General features: G+C 39.5%; 2 protein-coding genes across 2 annotated transcripts in view; both read left to right on the top strand.

Annotated features, from left to right (window-relative positions):
* The first annotated feature begins 8,606 nt into the window (after positions 1 to 8,606).
* LOC131955282 (coiled-coil-helix-coiled-coil-helix domain-containing protein 5) overlaps positions 8,607 to 20,923 on the top strand; it is a 44,871-nt gene continuing 32,554 nt past the window's right edge. Inside the window, exon 1 of the mRNA XM_059319337.1 lies at positions 8,607 to 8,621. The gene's annotated coding sequence lies outside the window, so the exon portion shown is untranslated. The remainder of the gene's footprint in view (positions 8,622 to 20,923) is intronic.
* Positions 12,905 to 20,847, top strand: LOC131955280 (endonuclease G, mitochondrial). The gene is made up of 5 exons (XM_059319331.1): positions 12,905 to 13,432; positions 15,447 to 15,642; positions 17,897 to 18,009; positions 18,306 to 18,384; positions 20,344 to 20,847. Exons 1-5 carry the CDS (start codon positions 13,068 to 13,070, stop codon positions 20,557 to 20,559), a joined length of 969 nt encoding a protein of 322 aa, XP_059175314.1. The 5' UTR covers positions 12,905 to 13,067; the 3' UTR covers positions 20,560 to 20,847.

A 20,923-nucleotide genomic window follows, 5' to 3' on the forward strand; every position in this document is an offset into this window, starting at 1 on the left:
GTTTTTTGGCCACATTGTCATGCAGAGTTAATTCACATTTTAGCCTACGTGGCTGATACCAGCACAGCTTTCAATCATATATTGAAGAGAACGACAACTTCGCAAACTTTCCCATGCTAGACATTTATGTAGTATCCATGGAACTAAACCAAGCAATTAACACGCACTCAGATGCGCATCATGTTACACGCCAAGCGCTTGAGTAGAACCCCCAGGGAAAGCGGAAGAGAGGGCGCCCAAGACAGACCTGGAGGCGGAGTCTTCTTGAAGAACTGAAGCCAATAGGGATGTCTTGGGAGATGTCAAAATTAATAGCCGAGGATAGGAAGAAATGGAAGGAAATGGTGGAGGCCCTATGCTCCATAAGGAGCAAAGAGGACTAAGTCAAGTAAGTCAAAGTAGATGCGCATCATGGGACGGCATTGCCTAGCGGTAGAGCGCTTGACTGCTAACCCGTAAGTCTCTAGTTCGAATCCCCTTTCAAGTCAGAGGAACGTCCCCGAGTCCACCCAGCTGTGATGGGTACCTAATGTCGGCTGGGCATAGTGCTGACCACGTGCCGAGGTCAAGAAACATGAACTCTACTGCATCTGTCCAATAGATCGCTAGGTCTACAGAGGAATCTTTACATTTGTTTACTTGAGCTTGGAAGGTTTCTCGACGGTTACCGTTAGTTGCAACATATCTTTGCTAGCAATTTTTTTCTAAGATGTTGGAGATTCTAAGGAAGAAAAGTAACAGACATGTTGCGAGAATACATGAGTGTTACTTGTCAGGGAGATTTGATGTAAATATTCTTGATGATTAGGTTTTTTAAAATGTGAAAATCATGTTTTAAAATGGTTTTTGTTCTTTGAACACAGCGATATTGAAGCACAGTTTTTTTCCCGCACCAGTAAAACATAGGCCTAAGTTTTGAATTTGAAAAAAAGGAATCATATTTTATTGTTCCTACTAAGATGGGTTCGGTAATAGCGCATATGAAACTGGTTGGGTTCGGTAATAGCGCATATGAAACTGGTTGGGTTCAGTACCTCCTACAAGGTTAAGAACCACTGCTCTATACTAATTCTAACCGATTCTAAACTTAACACTATTTCTAATTCAACACACAACGTTTCAATTTAAAATGAATATTGTTTCATTCAAAAGCAAGATTACCTTACCGATGTTGGTGCGACGGTGGGTATAGGGTAGGGAAGAGAGTAAGTAAGTGGGAGGGGGTGCACGACTGCTGTCCTAAATGTATCTGGTTTATATACCAGACCCAAGTTAGTAGGACGTACCTCACCCCATTATGTCCCGACGGGTCAATATTAAGTTACTTTGTTAGAGAAACCAAAGGCGACTGAACAACTTATCGTACTATATCTCATTGGCCAAGCCGAGGACAAATAAATAAACTCTACTTCACCTGATTTATGTTTTTATTGTCAATTATTTTCCGCAGGGCAATAATAAAACGAATTTGTAATCTACTCCGTTTGCTTTAAAAAGACCACGGAATTTCACAAAATAATTTTTCAGTTTTAATTTACACATTGCAGTTTGATTTTCAATAATCAAAAGAAGTTGTAATTGACTCCACAATTATTAAAAGATGCGTATTACAAGTTGACACTCCAGGAAGAAAACATAATTTACAGACTTAGAACGGGCCACAACAGAATGAATCAACATGGACCAAGCAAAACTTGCCCGTGTGGCATGTCCTACAGCGCATGTCTTGCAACACTGCAGCTTATACCAACACACACGGTCTAGAGCAGTGGTTCCCAAACGTTTTCCAGTGGCGACCTCCTTTTATAAAAAAAATAAGTGACCCTAACCCCCATCGAATTTAAAAAGTTGAAATTAGTGAGGAAATTAATAAACACTAAAATACGATTTTCTATTTGACTTTCAATATTAATTATTCTTGATAACTGTTTTAACTCGCTGGGTGAAATTGAATGCCTATCACTAGCCTCAACATTCGCAGTTGAGTTTTTGTTAACGCCAACCTTATGTCATTTTCAGCATTTAATGTATTCCTTTGTTTTCTTTTGGAGAAGACACAAAAGGAGCTATAACTCGAAAGGCAATCAATCTCACGTTTGGGTATGAAAGGTGCATACTACACCAAAATGTTTTGACCATTTTTTTTTTTTAACAGGACGCGGATTTATCAACTTGAAAATTAAACAGTGGTGAAAGTTTGATTTCATTCAAAATTAGTTTTTTAACATCTACGGACATGTCTGCTATATGTATAAGCCCTGCTAGGGGGGATAACTATACTATGTCCCTAGGCTTATCAAATAACTGTCCGGTCACTGTAAAACCCACGGTGGTTAAATCTTAACCTTAGACTAGATAAGAAACACAAAAAACGTTAACAAGCCTAAACATTACGCAAACATCCGAATAAAAAATTGACTTTACAATAAAGTCTGGCTGCCCCACGTGGTATGACCCTCCTCAACATGAAGGCTTGATGAGATTTTCTCAGTATTGTGTGAGGTTTATTAACTTGGCAATTTTTAAATAAGACTTCATATGATGCTTGCACTAACGTTTTGTTTCCTTGGTAAAAACGTTCTGTTCGATCAAGTCTCTGGCGTTTGCAACTAGCTTCATGCCGACGAAAGAACTCAATGTCTTTTTTGGTGTTCCGATTGACTCGTCTAAAAATGACGTTTTAGTTTTGAAGGTTTCACAGACTCATGACTGAGAATAACTTATCACTATACGCATTGTTTCTTCTCCATTCCGTTTCCAGTGATGTTAGTAAAGCCGAATTTAAGAAATTCTTCTAAACGAGCCGTCCCGCGGCATATCATACGCCGCTATTTAGTTGTTGTTTTTTCTACTTTTCAGTAATTCATAATTTGTGAATTCGACAGTACCAACGCTGCCACTGAAAATATTTCTTTAAAACACTATAAGTATCTCGTTAAGGACGACAAACCCCCTTCCTCCCCCCCCCCTCCGTTACAGTAAACTCCACTTAGTTACTCCCCCCCCCCCTACGTTTAAAATCGTTTCAAACTAAATTATCTGCCCCTAATAGTCGTCACTAAACCCGGCTCTGCTTGTAAACATTTAGAGTGAACCACAGCTCACCAGACCATGTAGGGGTGGTGGTGGTAGGGAGCGCACTTACAGCTTGTTTTCTAGCGTCTCCCAGAAGAGAATTATATATATAGATATTAAGTTTTTTTTTCAAGCTAGGGTTTAGTCTACCAGTTGGCGACCCCCCCCCCAGAAAGCCCTTCGCAATCCCCCTGGGGGTTTGCGACCCCCAGTTTGGGAACCTATGGTCTAGAGTCTAGCCCCAATACACCCCACTCAGAAAAAGAGTATCAGTAGCCCGCAATTCTGGAGACAACCGTCTAGTAAAAGTCTAGTTCGTCCACGACGTTGGTCTAGTTCATGGGCCGGCAACCTTTTTAGAAAGAAGAGCCAAAAGTTACAATTTACAAAATCTCCCAGTTTTTAGAGAGCCAATAACATTTTTATTTCAAATATTATGGTATATGATTAGGATAAGGTAGATCTATGTGAATTTGATTTTTTTAAAATTTAAAATAAATAGCTTTAAATATGAAATAATATTTATTCATATAAAAACAAATACATTTTCCGCACAAAACATATACAATAATTTTAGCTAGCTATGTTATAATAATACAATTAGTAATCCAATTTTTGACTAAACTATTGAATAATATTTATAATAACTACGTCACTGGGAGCATTGGCCTTGCATGTCTTTTGATAGTTTTGTTATGTCTGACTAATAACTTGTTTTCTGTTTCACGCACGCCTCTAGATTTTTATGTGTTAGCTAATTATTTTTCTTTTTATTATACTCAAGCAAGATAACTCTTGCTCGCACAAATATGTTGATATGAATATCGTTTGCACTTAAGATGCCGTTTTCTTCACCTTACAATAGCATCCTGCAATACTATTCCATGCGTCAAATGTGTCTCAACTCGCGGCATTTCTTTTAGAACTGTCCACTTGTGCAGCGTAACGTTCATACTTTTTTGGGCCTCAACTCTTCTAACTCGCTCTTGAGATTGGTGAACTACCACTCCATACATGCTTTGTTTTAAAATCAAGACATTGCCTTTGAAGCGAACCAGCATCAATTCCAAATGGCTCAATGTTGATTTCTTTTGCATTTGTTTTGAGATGATGTAATAAATTAATAAAATATTGTTGTAACTTTGGACGTTCGATTGTATAACAACGGTTTTTTCAGAAACTTTCACGTATAAAATAATTTGAGTTTATGAATATTTAAAAAAGATATAATAAGAGCACAGAAATGGAGAGCCGCATCGTAAGATCAAAAGAGTGAGATGCGGCTAGCGAGCCGCAGGTTGCCGACCCCTGGTCTAGTTGTTAGATTCCTCCGCTATAGATAACTAGCTGCATACCGGCACAACAATCTATAGGCATAAATGTACTTTTTGGAGGACAGAAAAGAAACACAAAACAACTGTTGTTTGTAATACTTGAGAATAAAATTATAGAAAGAAATAACAGAAAGGGAAATAATACACGACAACATGCACGACACCACGAACCACAACCCAAAACCAAACCCCACCCCACCCAACCCGCTCCCTAACCTACCCCGCTATAAAAACGATAAATCCAACTACACCACACACCATAGTTCAAACCTCACCCCACTATGTCTACGGTCCATACTCAACCACTCATTAAACACCGCCCGCTCCACACCAACAATCACACCAACAAACACACCAACAAACACACCAACAAACACACCAACAAACACACTAGTTTAACCCACACCAACAACCACACCAACAAACACACTAACAAACACACCAGTTTACCCTACACCAACAAACACACCCACAAACGGGTCTACGACAAATTCCCGAAAGACACTTGCCCGAATGCCGTTTGCCCGAAGGCCGATTTCCCGAATGGACACTTGCCCGAATGCGACAAATGCCCGAATGGACACTTGCCCGAATGCGACAAACGCCCGAATGGACATTTGCCCGAATGCGACAAATGCCCGAATGGACACTTGCCCGAATGCGACAAATGCCCGAATGGACACTTTCCCGAATGGGACAAATGCCCGAATGGACACTTGCCCGAATGCGACAAATGCCCGAATGCCACTTGCCCGAAGGCCATTTGCCCGAAAAATGTTAATATTAGATAATAAATAATACTTCCAAATAGACATTCTTTAACCAATTTAAGTTTGAATTTTTATTAAAAACACAATTCTAAGCATTAAACAAAGTTGTTTATATTTTTAAATTTAGCTTTTATTTTTTTATTTTTTAAAACTGAGAAAGTGCTGTAAGAAAAACTTTATTCTTTAATAAATGTAAGGTGATGTTGGCGGAGGTGTTCTAACATTCTTTTGATGTATGTTTTGAACACCTTGTTTAGCCGACGTGTTGCAGTGGTTATATAGCTTTTATGACACGGCGTAGGCGGCGCGGCGTCTCGCAACATTGAACAGAGGCGCGTTTGTTTATCTAATTATGCTTACCTTGTGTGGTGATCATTTAACAAAAGAATGAGGTGAGGTCTAGGTGGCAAATTTAAATCTAAACGTAGTCAAATATGTTTGATCTCCATTTAATGCGCCTTGTTAAGACAATGCGTTGAAGCGATTACTTAATTTTAAAATCCGGTGATGAATGAAAATTGTATTTTTGTCTAATTTCATATATGGAAGAGAAAGTATGTTTCTACACTTTTTAAATATCAAATACAAATTAATTTAAAATGTCTGCGTGGTAATATATATATAGTTTTTTCACTTTCTTTTTGCGTAGATGTGTTTTGTTTACCAACATTTTAAATTTAAATTGTTTACAATTGATTATTTAGTAATATATAATGTTAACATTTTTCGGGCAAACGGCCTTCGGGCAAGTGGCATTCGGGCATTTGTCGCATTCGGGCAAGTGTTCAATCGGGCATTTGTCGCATTCGGGCAAGTGTCCATTCGGGCATTTGTCGCATTCGGGCAAGTGTCCATTCGGGCGTTTGTCGCATTCGGGCAAGTGGCCATTCGGGCATTTGTCGCATTCGGGCAAGTGTCCATTCGGGAAATCGGCCTTCGGGCAAACGGCATTCGGGCAAGTGTCTTTCGGGAAAACGTCCGGCTCCCGTTCCCCCCACAAACACACTAGTTTAACCCACACAAACAACCACACCAACAAACACACCAACAAACACACCAACAAATAACTAGCTTACCACACACCAACAAACACACCAACAAACACACTAACAAACACAACAACAAACACAACAACAAACACACCAACAAACACAACAACAAACACAACAACAAACACAACAACAAACACACTAACAAACACACCAATTTACCCTACACCAACAAACACACCCACAAACACACTAGTTTAACCCACACAAACAACAACACCTACAAACACACCAACAAACACACCAATAAAATAATTAGCTTACTCCACACAAACAAAACACGGTAACAATCACACTAACAAATACACTAACAAACACACCAACAAACACACCAACAAACACACCAACAAATAACAAGCTTAACCCACATCAATAAACACATCAATAAATACACCAACAAACACACCAACAAACACACGAACAAACACACCATCTTACTCCACACTGACAAGCACACCAACAAACACACCAACAAACATACCAACAAACATACCAACAAACACACCAACAAACACACCAACAAATACCTCAACAAACACACCAACAAACACACCAACAAACACACCAACAAACACACCAACAAACAGACCATCTTACCCTACACCAACAAACACACCCCTTACCCCACCCCAACAAACACACCCCTTACCCCACCCCAACAAACACACCAACAAACACACCAACAAACAGACCATCTTACCCTACACCAACAAACACACCCCTTACCCCACCCCAACAAACACACCCCTTACCCCACCCCAACAAACACACCAACAAACACACCAACAAACAGACCATCTTACCCTACACCAACAAACACCAACAAACACCAACGAACACACCAACAAACACACCAAAAAACACACCAACTAACACCAACAAACACACCAACAACCACACCGGTTTACCGCACACAAACAAACACACTAACAAAAACACCAACAAACACACCAACAAACACACCAACAAACACATTAATAAAAACACCAACAAAAACACCATCTTACCCCACACCAACAAACACACCATCTTACCCCACACCAACAAATACACCAACAAACACACCAACAAACACACCAACAAACACACCCCTTACCCCACACCAACAAACACAGCAACAAACACACCATTTTACCCCACACCAACAAATACACCAACAAACACACCATCTTACCCCACACTAACAAACACACCCACAAACACACCAACAAACACACCAACAAACACACCAACAAACACACCAACAAATACCTCAACAAACACACCAACAAACACACCAACAAACACACCAACAAACACACCAACAAACACACCAACAAACACACCAACAAACACACCAACAAACACACCAACAAACACACCAACAAACAGACCATCTTACCCTACACCAACAAACACACCCCTTACCCCACACTAACATACACACCAACAAACACACCAACAAAACACGGTAACAATCACACTAACAAATACACAAACAAACACACCAACGAACACACCATCAAACGACCAGCTTACCCCACACCAACAAACACACCATCTTACCCCACACCAACAAACACACCAACAAACACACGAGCAAACACACCATCTTACTCCACACTAACAAACACACCAACAAACACACCAACAAACACACCAATAAACAGACCATCTTACACTACACCAACAAACACACCAAAAAACACACCAACAAACACACCAACAAACACAACAACAAACACACCAACAAACACACCAACAAACACCCCAAAACACCACACCCTGCACGACACCATAAAACACCTCCAACACTACCGCGCCTTATACTCCAATATGAACCCACACCTCCCCTGCAGTCAGTACGACACCCATTAACCACAGTATCCACACGAATAGTCAGCCACCATAAACACCATGTATTAGTGCCAGTGTATGTACGACAAATGTCATATTCCTAACATAATACAGCTCTTTTTTACTTCACTTTATTTGGACATTATGGGGAGGGGGAGAGGGGGGAGGTAGTAACACGCAGAATGTCTACTACTATCTTCTATAAAGAGCATCACAGTAAGTGCACTCCACTCACTTGTTACGTTTTGATACATTGTTTAAATAAAACTTCTAAAACTTTAGTCCACACAAAATCGAGCTTTTTAAGAGCTGTTGCTTTTCTTGTAGAATAATATACAACAATAATCTAATATCACTCAAATACTCCATTCTTACAATCACTACATTTGTGGTTTTGAACACTGCAGCCAGAGATTAGTATATTGGGAGGGGAGGGGATCGTTGTTGTTGTCAGGTACGACGCCAATGTATTATCTTGCTCACTTCATGAATGCGTGCATTATGGTTCGTGGCGGGGCTCGCTCCAGAACTTTTTAAACCCAAATTAGATCTAAATCTAGTAGCCAATGTTTGGGGAGTTAATCATCTGCTGGGCTGTCTTACATGACCCAGTCATTTGACCCGTTTCTGTACTACATGGCCCAGTCATTTGACCCGTTTCTGTCCTACATGACCCAGTCATTTGACCCGTTGCTGTCCTACATGACCTAGTCATTTGACCCGTTTCTGTCTTACATGACCCAGTCATTTGACCCGTTTCTGTCCTACATGACCAAATCATTTGACCCGTTTCTGTCCTACATGACCCAATCATTTGACCCGTTTCTGTCCTACATGACCCAGTCATTTGACCCGTTTCTGTCCTATATGACCCAGTCATTTGACCCGTTTCTGTCCTACATGACCCAATCATTTGACCCGTTTCTGTCCTACATGACCCAGTCATTTGACCCGTTTCTGTCCTACATGACCCAGTCATTTGACCCGTTTCTGTCCTACATGACCCAGTCATTTGACCCGTTTCTGTCCTACATGACCCAGTCATTTGACCCGTTTCTGTCCTACATGACCCAGTCATTTGACCCGTTTCTGTCCTACATGACCCAGTCATTTGACCCGTTTCTGTCCTACATGACCCAGTCATTTGACCCGTTTCTGTCCTACATGACCCAGTCATTTGATCAGTTTCTGTCTTACATGACCCAGTCATTTGACCCGTTTCTGTCCTACATGACCCAGTCATTTGACCCGTTTCTGTCCTACATGACCCAGTCATTTGATCAGTTTCTGACCTACATTACCCAGTCATTTGACCCGTTTCTGTCCTACATGACCCAGTCATTTGATCAGTTTCTGTCTTACATGACCCAGTCATTTGACCCGTTTCTGTCCTACATGACCCAGTCATTTGACCCGTTTCTGTCCTACATGACCCAGTCATTTGACCCGTTTCTTACCTACATGACCCAGTCATTTGACCCATTTCTGTCCTACATGACCCAGTCATTTGACCCGTTTCTGTCCTACATGACCTAGTCATTTGACCCGTTTCTGTCCTACATGACCCAGTCATTTGACCCGTTTCTGTCCTACATGACCCAGTCATTTGACCCGTTTCTGTCCTACATGACCTAGTCATTTGACCCGTTTCTGTCCTACATGACCCAGTCATTTGACCCGTTTCTGTCCTACATGACCCAGTCATTTGACCCGTTTCTGTCCTATATGACCCAGTCATTTGACCCGTTTCTGTCCTACATGACCCAGTCATTTGATCAGTTTCTGTCTTACATGACCCAGTCATTTGACCCGTTTCTGTCCTACATGACCCAGTCATTTGATCAGTTTCTGTCTTACATGACCCAGTCATTTGACCCGTTTCTGTCCTACATGACCCAGTCATTTGACCCGTTTCTGTCCTACATGACCCAGTCATTTGATCAGTTTCTGACCTACATTACCCAGTCATTTGACCCGTTTCTGTCCTACATGACCCAGTCATTTGATCAGTTTCTGTCTTACATGACCCAGTCATTTGACCCGTTTCTGTCCTACATGACCCAGTCATTTGACCCGTTTCTGTCCTACATGACCCAGTCATTTGACCCGTTTCTTACCTACATGACCCAGTCATTTGACCCATTTCTGTCCTACATGACCCAGTCATTTGACCCGTTTCTGTCCTACATGACCTAGTCATTTGATCAGTTTCTGTCTTACATGACCCAGTCATTTGACCCGTTTCTGTCCTACATGACCCAGTCATTTGATCAGTTTCTGTCTTACATGACCCAGTCATTTGACCCGTTTCTGTCCTATATGACCCAGTCATTTGACCCGTTTCTGTCCTACATGACCCAGTCATTTGACCCGTTTCTGTCCTACATGACCCAGTCATTTGACCCGTTTCTGTCCTACATGACCCAGTCATTTGACCCGTTTCTGTCCTACATGACCCAGTCATTTGACCCGTTTCTGTCCTACATGACCCAGTCATTTGATCAGTTTCTGTCTTACATGACCCAGTCATTTGACCCGTTTCTGTCCTATATGACCCAGTCATTTGACCCGTTTCTGTCCTACATGACCCAGTCATTTGACCCGTTTCTGTCCTACATGACCCAGTCATTTGACCCGTTTCTGTCCTATATGACCCAGTCATTTGACCCGTTTCTGTCCTACATGACCCAGTCATTTGATCAGTTTCTGTCTTACATGACCCAGTCATTTGACCCGTTTCTGTCCTACATGACCCAGTCATTTGATCAGTTTCTGTCTTACATGACCCAGTCATTTGACCCGTTTCTGTCCTACATGACCCAGTCATTTGACCCGTTTCTGTCCTACATGACCCAGTCATTTGATCAGTTTCTGACCTACATTACCCAGTCATTTGACCCGTTTCTGTCCTACATGACCCAGTCATTTGATCAGTTTCTGTCTTACATGACCCAGTCATTTGACCCGTTTCTGTCCTACATGACCCAGTCATTTGACCCGTTTCTGTCCTACATGACCCAGTCATTTGACCCGTTTCTGTCCTACATGACCCAGTCATTTGACCCGTTTCTGTCCTACATGACCCAGTCATTTGACCCGTTTCTGTCCTACATGACCCAGTCATTTGACCCGTTTCTGTCCTATATGACCCAGTCATTTGACCCTTTTCTGTCCTACATGACCCAGTCATTTGACCCGTTTCTGTCCTACATGACCAAATCATTTGACCCGTTTTTGTCCTACATTACCCAGTCATTTGACCCGTTTCTGTCCTACATGACCCAGTCATTTGACCCGTTTCTGTCCTACATGACCCAGTCATTTGATCAGTTTCTGTCTTACATGACCCAGTCATTTGACCCGTTTCTGTCTTACATGACCCAGTCATTTGATCAGTTTCTGTCTTACATGACCCAGTCATTTGACCCGTTTCTGTCCTACATGACCCAGTCATTTGATCAGTTTCTGACCTACATTACCCAGTCATTTGACCCGTTTCTGTCCTACATGACCCAGTCATTTGACCCGTTTCTGTCCTACATGACCCAGTCATTTGACCCGTTTCTGTCCTACATGACCCAGTCATTTGACCCGTTTCTGTCCTATATGACCCAGTCATTTGACCCGTTTCTGTCCTACATGACCCAGTCATTTGACCCGTTTCTGTCCTACATGACCCAGTCATTTGACCCGTTTCTGTCCTACATGACCCAGTCATTTGACCCGTTTCTGTCCTACATGACCCAGTCATTTGACCCGTTTCTGTCCTACATGACCCAGTCATTTGACCCGTTTCTGTCCTACATGACCCAGTCATTTGACCCGTTTCTGTCCTATATGACCCAGTCATTTGACCCTTTTCTGTCCTACATGACCCAGTCATTTGACCCGTTTCTGTCCTACATGACCAAATCATTTGACCCGTTTTTGTCCTACATTACCCAGTCATTTGACCCGTTTCTGTCCTACATGACCCAGTCATTTGACCCGTTTCTGTCCTACATGACCCAGTCATTTGATCAGTTTCTGTCTTACATGACCCAGTCATTTGACCCGTTTCTGTCTTACATGACCCAGTCATTTGATCAGTTTCTGTCTTACATGACCCAGTCATTTGACCCGTTTCTGTCCTACATGACCCAGTCATTTGATCAGTTTCTGACCTACATTACCCAGTCATTTGACCCGTTTCTGTCCTACATGACCCAGTCATTTGACCCGTTTCTGTCCTACATGACCCAGTCATTTGATCAGTTTCTGTCTTACATGACCCAGTCATTTGACCCGTTTCTGTCCTATATGACCCAGTCATTTGACCCGTTTCTGTCCTACATAACCCAGTCATTTGATCCGTTTCTGTCCTACATGACCTAGTCATTTGATCAGTTTCTGTCCTACATAACAGTCTAGCTGTCACTACTTACTTTTTAAATACATTGCGTAAAGATAGTGTTTGTTTTGAAGTATTTCTTTTTTTTAACCACCACGGTCTAGCACCTGTTTGCACTTCATTATTTAGATCTAGAGATAAATAGCATGGAACTTTTTGCGGAAAGATTGACATTTACCAACACAGTAGTAGATCTATATCATTTTGGTATACAGAAGTAATGTGTTATTAAAGTAATTTTAGATACTCATTTTCAATCTACTTAATTAAAATATATGATAGTGGCTTTAGGTCATTGCATTAGTAAAAATTATCTGTCATATTCGTGTTTTAACTTTTAAAGCAATCCGCTTGCTCTTTCTAAACCAGTAGAACACACGATGCACGCCAGGTTACCAAAACATTGCGCACTTGAAAGCACTGTCTACGCCACCTCCCAACGTCATTAGCCTCGCACGTCGCTTGGAGATATTTGACGTCATTTGCCAACGCCGTGTAGGAAACACAAGAATTCTTGAGTATTACCTGACCATCATAGTAAAGCCCAAGACAAATATTTATCCCTCTTGGGCTTGAATTTTAGGCCTTTGCTTCCCTTCTTTCCATCGATATCATGTTTCGCAAGTTATCGTACGCTGCTTGCGCCTTGGCGTTAGATGTAAAGCACCGAGTGAATAGCCAGCAGGATGGAGGACTCCTACAAGAAAATGCTCTGAGTAAACTCTGTCTTGAGAAATGCTTACCGAAAAAAGTGAATGCCGGACCAAACGACTGCCAGTTGTATGTTGGTGACAGGATCAAGCGAGCCGTCGGATTTCCACAGCTAACGGCCTGTTGTAAGCCACTACGTTACAAAGATTTTATTATTTCCTATGATACAAAGAACCGAATTCCAAACTGGGTTTACGAACATCTCCAGTACTACAAATTCTACAAAGATGACCCCTGCGACAGGAGAGTCAATGTCTGCCCATACAAGTAAGTCTACTTATTCCTTTTTAAATATAGCAATAAGATTGTTCCAAAGCATTGGCGTGCTTATTTCACAATGCTACCTTTGAGCATGTGATCTAAAAGTCGAATCTCTTCTGGTTGTACAAAATAGACACAGGTTTCAAAATGAAATTGCTGACTTTCAAAATCCTCGAAAACGAATCCACACAGCAATGGTTCCAGTGTTGGCAGCACCATTTAATTTTTAACAACCTATGGACTTATAGTATAGACCATAGACTAAAGTATAGACATCTAGATCTAGAAATAATCAGCGTCACTGGGTTGCATATAAACGACCAAATTTATGGTTCCATTTGAATTTGTGGCTAGCTAATTAGACATAAAGATCTTCTAGAATCCACATGTAGACAATCTAGAATCTAGATCTAGTGTCAAATCAGTATCAATTAAAGGTAACATTGCTTTTCTCAATGTCGTGGTGAAAGAAAACTACAGCCTTGGTGATATATTAACACTAGCAACTGCCTTATTGTGAATAATAATAGCCATATTTTGTATTAGGAACTCAACAATAGCCACGTTGTATTGAGGAACTGTTATACATTAGCCTTGATTTTTAAATTAATCCTGCCTTTTCTTGTATTCGGGAACATTGTAACAATAGCTAGAGATCGATTTGATAATGGGAATTATAACAACAGCCATATGATTTGAGAAACTATATACCTCCAGCCTTGATTATTTAATAAAAGCCGTGTGCTATTATAGAAGCTATTTAATTTAGAATCTAGATCTATATAAAAATATTGGCCTTACCTTGTGTTAGATTGGGAAGCTATATAACAAATCTTAGCCTTGTGTTAGATTGGGAAGCTATTTAACAAATCTTAGCCTTGTGTTAGATTGGGAAGCTATTTAACAAATCTTAACCTTGTGTTAGATTGGGAAGCTATTTAACAAATCTTAACCTTGTGTTAGATTGGGAAGCTATTTAACAAATCTTTGCCTTGTCTTGTTATATTGGGTAACTATATAACAAATCTTTGCCTTGCTTGTTATATTGGGTAGCTACTAAACATATTTTTGCCTTGCCTTGCTATATTGGGTAGCTATATAACAAATCTTTGGCTTGCCTTGTTATATTGGGTAACTATATAACAAATCTTTGCCTTGCCTTGTTATATTGGAAACTATATAACAAATCTTTGCCTTGCCTTGTTATATTGGGTAACTATATAACAAATCTTTGCCTTGCCTTGTTATATTGGAAACTATATAACAAATCTTTGCCTTGCCTTGTTATATTGGGTAGCTACTAAACAAATCTTTGCCTAGCCTTGTTATACCGGGGCGTTGTGTAACAGACCTAGCCTTTTTAACAAAAGTTATGTGCTATTGTAGTCATATTTTGGCGCTGTATAATCTTACTGGACTGTTAGTCCGAAGGTATCGAGTTCTGATGGGTACCTGAATTATACGCTAGAGAAAGGCATTATGGGGTTCTATAACTAGGGCTTGTAAATTGATAAATAGTCAACTGAATTGTATCGGGGATCTGTATGCCATTGCTCTAGTGATGTGTAGCATTATGTTCTACTTGAGGCTGCAAAACACAACTGCCTTTACCATTACGTTGTATAAGGGAGCTAAACCAGTTGTTGCCCGACAGCCCCTTTATACTTTATGTTAATGTGAAGCTGTATGTCTTGTAGAGTAGGACTACTAAAACAGCTAAGGCTAATGTTGTATTCATGAGTTGTTTACAATAGAAGTCTTTTATATAACAATTTTCCTAAGGTAGTATCTGAATACTACGAATTAAGAGCTGTGTAACAACTTTCTAAGGTACATTGGGAGCTGTCAAACTTGGTAAACAATTTTCTAAGGTAGCAACAATTTTGTCACTTAGTATCGGGAGCCTTATGCGATATTGGGCGCTTTGTAACGAGAACCTGAGATTATGTCAGAAGTTGTTTAATTAGGTAAGATAGTATCTAAGGAATAGATGTTCTTCACTTCTTTTGTGTCCATACAGCGAAGATTCAGCAAATCTTGGAAACGAAAAGCCGAAATTCCACCCTGACTGTCGTATCCATGGTTACCATCGTGCTGATGTTCGTGACTATTGCGACACCGAGTACGAACTTGGTCTGATGGCCGACCCAGCCAACTATCCATTTGATGCCGAGGCTTGTGCCGAAACTCAGGTCATGACCAACGTGGTGCCAATTGTAAGTCTATCATCGACTTTTTTCTGAACAGATAGTTGGTGCACAATTAATACAATATTCTTCTTGTGGATATCTCTAGAGCCTAAATTTGTTTTTATTAATTTTTCTTTAGTAAATTACCGCAACTTCAACCTAAACAGATAACAATGAGAAAATGTTCGGGGAATCCACCTCATCTAAAGCTATTTAAAATGTCCTTGTTCACCACTTGCATATTTCTAGGAGCAAACATGATCCCACCAAAAACGACAAATAAAAAGAAACCAAAAGAAGTTGATTAGTCCTCAAGTAGACAATTTACCTTAATTATGACTCATTAAAAAAAACTTTTTTGTCGAAATAGCACAAATCATTCCCTTGATTATGAACCTAACACTAATTACAATGTAACGGGATAATATGTTGTCTCTCTGTCACGCGTTTAAAAGATGACACACAAGCATATTTTAACATTCTATACATTGCCTCTGCCTCAGGATGTCTTAACATTGTTATCGTTTCCTCTCCAGGTTGTCTTAACATTGTTATCGTTGCCTCTCCAGGTTCTCTTAACATTATTATCGTTGTCTCTCCATGTTGTCTTAACATTGTTATAGTTGTCTCTCCAGGATGTCTTAACATTGTTATCGTTGTCTCTCCAGGATGTCTTAACATTGTTATCGTTTCCTCTCCAGGTTGTCTTAACATTGTTATCGTTGTCTCTCCAGGTTCTCTTAACATTATTATCGTTGTCTCTCCATGTTGTCTTAACATTGTTATCGTTGTCTCTCCAGGATGTCTTAACATTGTTGTCGTTGTCTCTCCAGGATGTCTTAACATTGTTATCGTTTCCTCTCCAGGTTGTCTTAACATTGTTATCGTTGTCTCTCCAGGTTCTCTTAACATTATTATCGTTGTCTCTCCAGGTTGTCTTAACATTGTTATCGTTGCCTCTCCAGGTTCTCTTAACATTGTTATCGTTGCCTCTCCAGGTTCTCTTAACATTGTTATCGTTTCCTCTCCAAGTTGTCTTAACATTGTTATCTTTGCCTTTCCAGGTTGTCTTAACATTGTTATCGTTGCCTCTCCAGGTTCTCTTAACATTGTTATCGTTGTCTCTCCAGGTTCTCTTAAAATTGTTATCGTTGTCTCTCCAGGTTCTCTTAACATTGTTATCGTTGTCTCTCCAGGTTCTTTTAACATTGTTATCGTTGTCTCTCCAGGTTCTCTTAACTTTATTATCGTTGTCTCTCCAGGTTGTCTTAACATTATCTTTTCCTCTCCAGGTTGTCTTAACATTGTTATCGTTGTCTCTCCAGGTTGTCTTAACGTTGTTATCGTTGACTCTCCAGGTTCTCTTAACATTGTTATCGTTGTCTCTCCATGTTGTCTTAACATTGTTATCGTTGCCTCTCTAGGTTCTCTTAAAATTGTTATCGTTGACTCTCCAGGTTGTCTTAACATTGTTATCGTTTCCTCTCCAGGTTGTCTTAACATTGTTATCGTTGTCTCTCCAGGTTGTCTTAACATTGTTATCGTTTCCTCTCCAGGTTGTCTTAACATTGTTATCGTTGTCTCTCCAGGTTGTCTTAACATTGTTATCGTTGCCTCTCTAGGTTCTCTTAAAATTGTTATCGTTGACTCTCCAGGTTGTCTTAACATTGTTATCGTTTCCTCTCCAGGTTGTCTTAACATTGTTATCGTTGTCTCTCCAGGTTGTCTTAACATTGTTATCGTTGACTCTCCAGGTTGTCTTAACATTGTTATCGTTTCCTCTCCAGGTTGTCTTAACATTGTTATCGTTGTCTCTCCAGGTTGTCTTAACATTGTTATCGTTGTCTCTCCAGGTTGTCTTAACATTGTTATCGTTGCCGCTCCAGGTTCTCTTAATATTGTTATCGTTGCCTTTCTAGGTTCTCTTAACATTGTTATCGTTGTCTCTCCAGGTTGTCTTAACATTGTTATCGTTGTCTCTCCAGGTTGTCTTAACATTGTTATCGTTGTCTCTCCAGGTTCTCTTAACATTGTTATCTTTTCCTCCCCAGATTATCTTAACATTGTTATCGTTGCCGCTCCAGGTTCTCTTAATATTGTTATCGTTGCCTTTCTAGGTTCTCTTAAAATTGTTATCGTTGACTCTCCAGGTTGTCTTAACATTGTTATCGTTTCCTGTCCAGGTTCTCTTAATATTGTTATCGTTGCCTCTCTAGGTTCTCTTAACATTGTTATCGTTGCCTCTAGTGTCTATTTATCCTAATTTCCTCTATTGCTCTAGGTCCCAGGGTTCAGCTGTGGCCCATGGTTCGATCTGCAATGCTATATTCGAGAAAAACTAGTGCGAGAGAACAAGAGTGTCTACGTGTGCTCTGGCCCTCTCTTTCTGCCTAGGTAGGATTTTTGTTTTTAAGAGTTAGCTGTAAGAATAGGTTTCAGCAATTTGAAAAATTATAATTTTTGACAAGATAAAACATATTGCATGATATATCCCTTCCCTTTAGTATTTATTTACCAATTAAATATACCACTAATGTTTGGCTCAACAACCTTAAGTAGCAATAGATAGCGTGCTAAATATTTTAAATAGGGAATTTTAGGGCTCATACCCAAAACATCTTTTATTACTAGTTTAGCGTAGTTCTCTCCCCGTAATTCCAAAATCTATTTCTTGTGTTTGTTTTGCACAGTGACAATGATGGCAAAGTCGAAATGAAATTTGATGTCTTGGGCGAAGGTGAAGTGTCCGTTCCCACCCACTTTTTTAAGGTAATTATTTATGAATCACAATTTAAGACAAACTTTGACTAGCTGTGTCAATTAGAGTATTATCGTTGCTTCTATTTATAATGTTCACTTAACATAATTATCATAGCATCATCTATTTCCAATGTTCACCTAACATAATTATCGTTGCTTCAATTCCCCATGTTCAATTAACATAATTATCGTTGCATCATCTATGCTCAATGTTCACTTAACAATATCGTGGTATCATGTTCGCTAAACATTATTATCGTTGCGTGTATGTTCAATTTTATCATCGCAGTATCAACGTTACATCACTTAACTTGATTATCGGTGCATCTATGTCCGGTGTTTCGCTTAACATTATTATCGTTGTATCCCATGTTCACTCAATATTAATATCGTAGCATCATCTATGTCCCATGTTCATTTAACATTATTATCGTTGCATCTGTCCCATGTTCACTCAACATTATTATCGCTGCATCCCATGTTCCCTTACATTATCGTTACATCATCTGTCTTGTTATCTTAAGATTATCATCGTTGCATCTTCTATGTCCCATGTTCACTTAACATTATTATCGTTGTATCCCATGTTCACTTAACATGATTATTATCGTTGCATCATCTATATCCCATGTTCACTTGGCATTATTATCGTTGCATCATCTATCCCATGTTCACTTAACATTATTATCCTTGTATCCCATGTTCACTTAACATTATTATCGTTGTATCCCATGTTCACTTGACATTATTATCGTTGCATCCTCTATGAATTTAACATTATTATCGCTGCATCATCTATGCCCAATGTTCACTTAACATTATTATCGTTGTATCCCATGTTCACTTAACATTATTATCGCTGTATCATCTATGCCCCATGTTCACTTAACATTATTATCGTTGTATCCCATGTTCACTTAACATTATTATCGCTGCATCTTCTATGCCCCATGTTCACTTAACATTATTATCGCTGCATCTTCTATGTCCCACGTACACTTAACATTATTATCGTTGCATCTGTCCCATGTTCACTTAACATTATTATCGTTGCATCATCTATGTCCCATGTTCACTTAACATTATTATCGTTGTATCCCATGTTCACTTAACATTATTATCGTTGCATCATCTATGTCCCATGTTCACTTAACATTATTATCGCTGCATCCCATGTTCACTTAACATTATTATCGTTGTATCCCATGTTCACTTAACATTATTATCGTTGCATCTTCTATGTCCCATATTCACTTAACATTATTATCGCTGCATCCCATGTTCACTTAACATTATTATCGTTGTATCCCATGTTCACTTAACATTATTATCGTTGCATCATCTATGTCCCATGTTCACTTGACATTATTATCCTTGCATCATCTATGTCCCATGTTCACTTAACATTATTATCCTTGTATCCCATGTTCACTTAACATTATTATCGTTGTATCCCATATTCACTTAACATTATTATCGTTGCATCATCTATGTCCCATGTTCACTTAACATTATTATCGTTGCATCATCTATGTCCTATGTTCACTTAACATTATTATCGTTGCATCATCTATGTCCCATGTTCACTTAACATTATTATCGTTGCATCATCTATGTCCCATGTTCACTTAACATTATTATCGTTGTATCCCATGTTCACTTAACATTATTATCGTTGCATCATCTATGTCACATGTTCACTTAACATTATTATCGTTGCATCATCTATGACCCATGTTTACTTAACATTTTTATCGCTGCATCCCATGTTCTCTTAACATTATCGTTACATCATCTGTCTTGTTATCTTAAGATTATCATCGTTGCATCAACTATGTCCCATGTTCACTTAACATTACTATCGTTGCATCACCAATCACCTATGTTCACTTAACATTTTTATCATGTACGTACCATGTTCTATACAGTAGCAGCAAAATCTAACCTGCAATGTTTTATATCTCAAAGGTAATTATCATTGAAACACACGACGGGAACCTTGAATTGGAGTCTTACATGATGCCAAATAGCAAGCCAGAAGAAGGAGAGGAGGTGAAACTAGATGAATTTCTTACTCCACTATGCCAGATTGAGCATGCATCAGGGCTCATATTCTTCCCTGAAAAGAAAGTCTGTTTCACTAGCAACAATAAGAGAAGAGGCGCCCGGCTGCATGCACTATAATCTAGTCTCTAATATATTCCGTCACACCCAACTACTCCAGGAATAGGTCAGAATTCTTGCACTAGCAATGGGACATTTAAGCCATCAAATAAGATATTCAATTGGAAGAATTCTTCTACTTAAAATGTGTTGACACAATTGGCATGGAGTAAACTATGCTCCTTCTTAAGATTGACATCATACCAGAATACTTTTGAGATCCATATTACTACTGTTATTCAGGTTGTGTTTAACATCAAATGGTTAATGTATTTAACAGCCAATAAAATTTCACTTAACCAAATGCAATATTTTGAGTTATTCACTTTTTCTTATTATAATCTCAATACAGGATTTTTCCAGTCATTATCATGTTGGTTCCAAT

Source organism: Physella acuta, unplaced genomic scaffold (genome assembly GCF_028476545.2).
Source record: "Physella acuta isolate Inbredline_101_S28 unplaced genomic scaffold, ASM2847654v3 ptg001062l, whole genome shotgun sequence".
Classification (NCBI taxonomy): Eukaryota; Metazoa; Mollusca; class Gastropoda; family Physidae; genus Physella; species Physella acuta.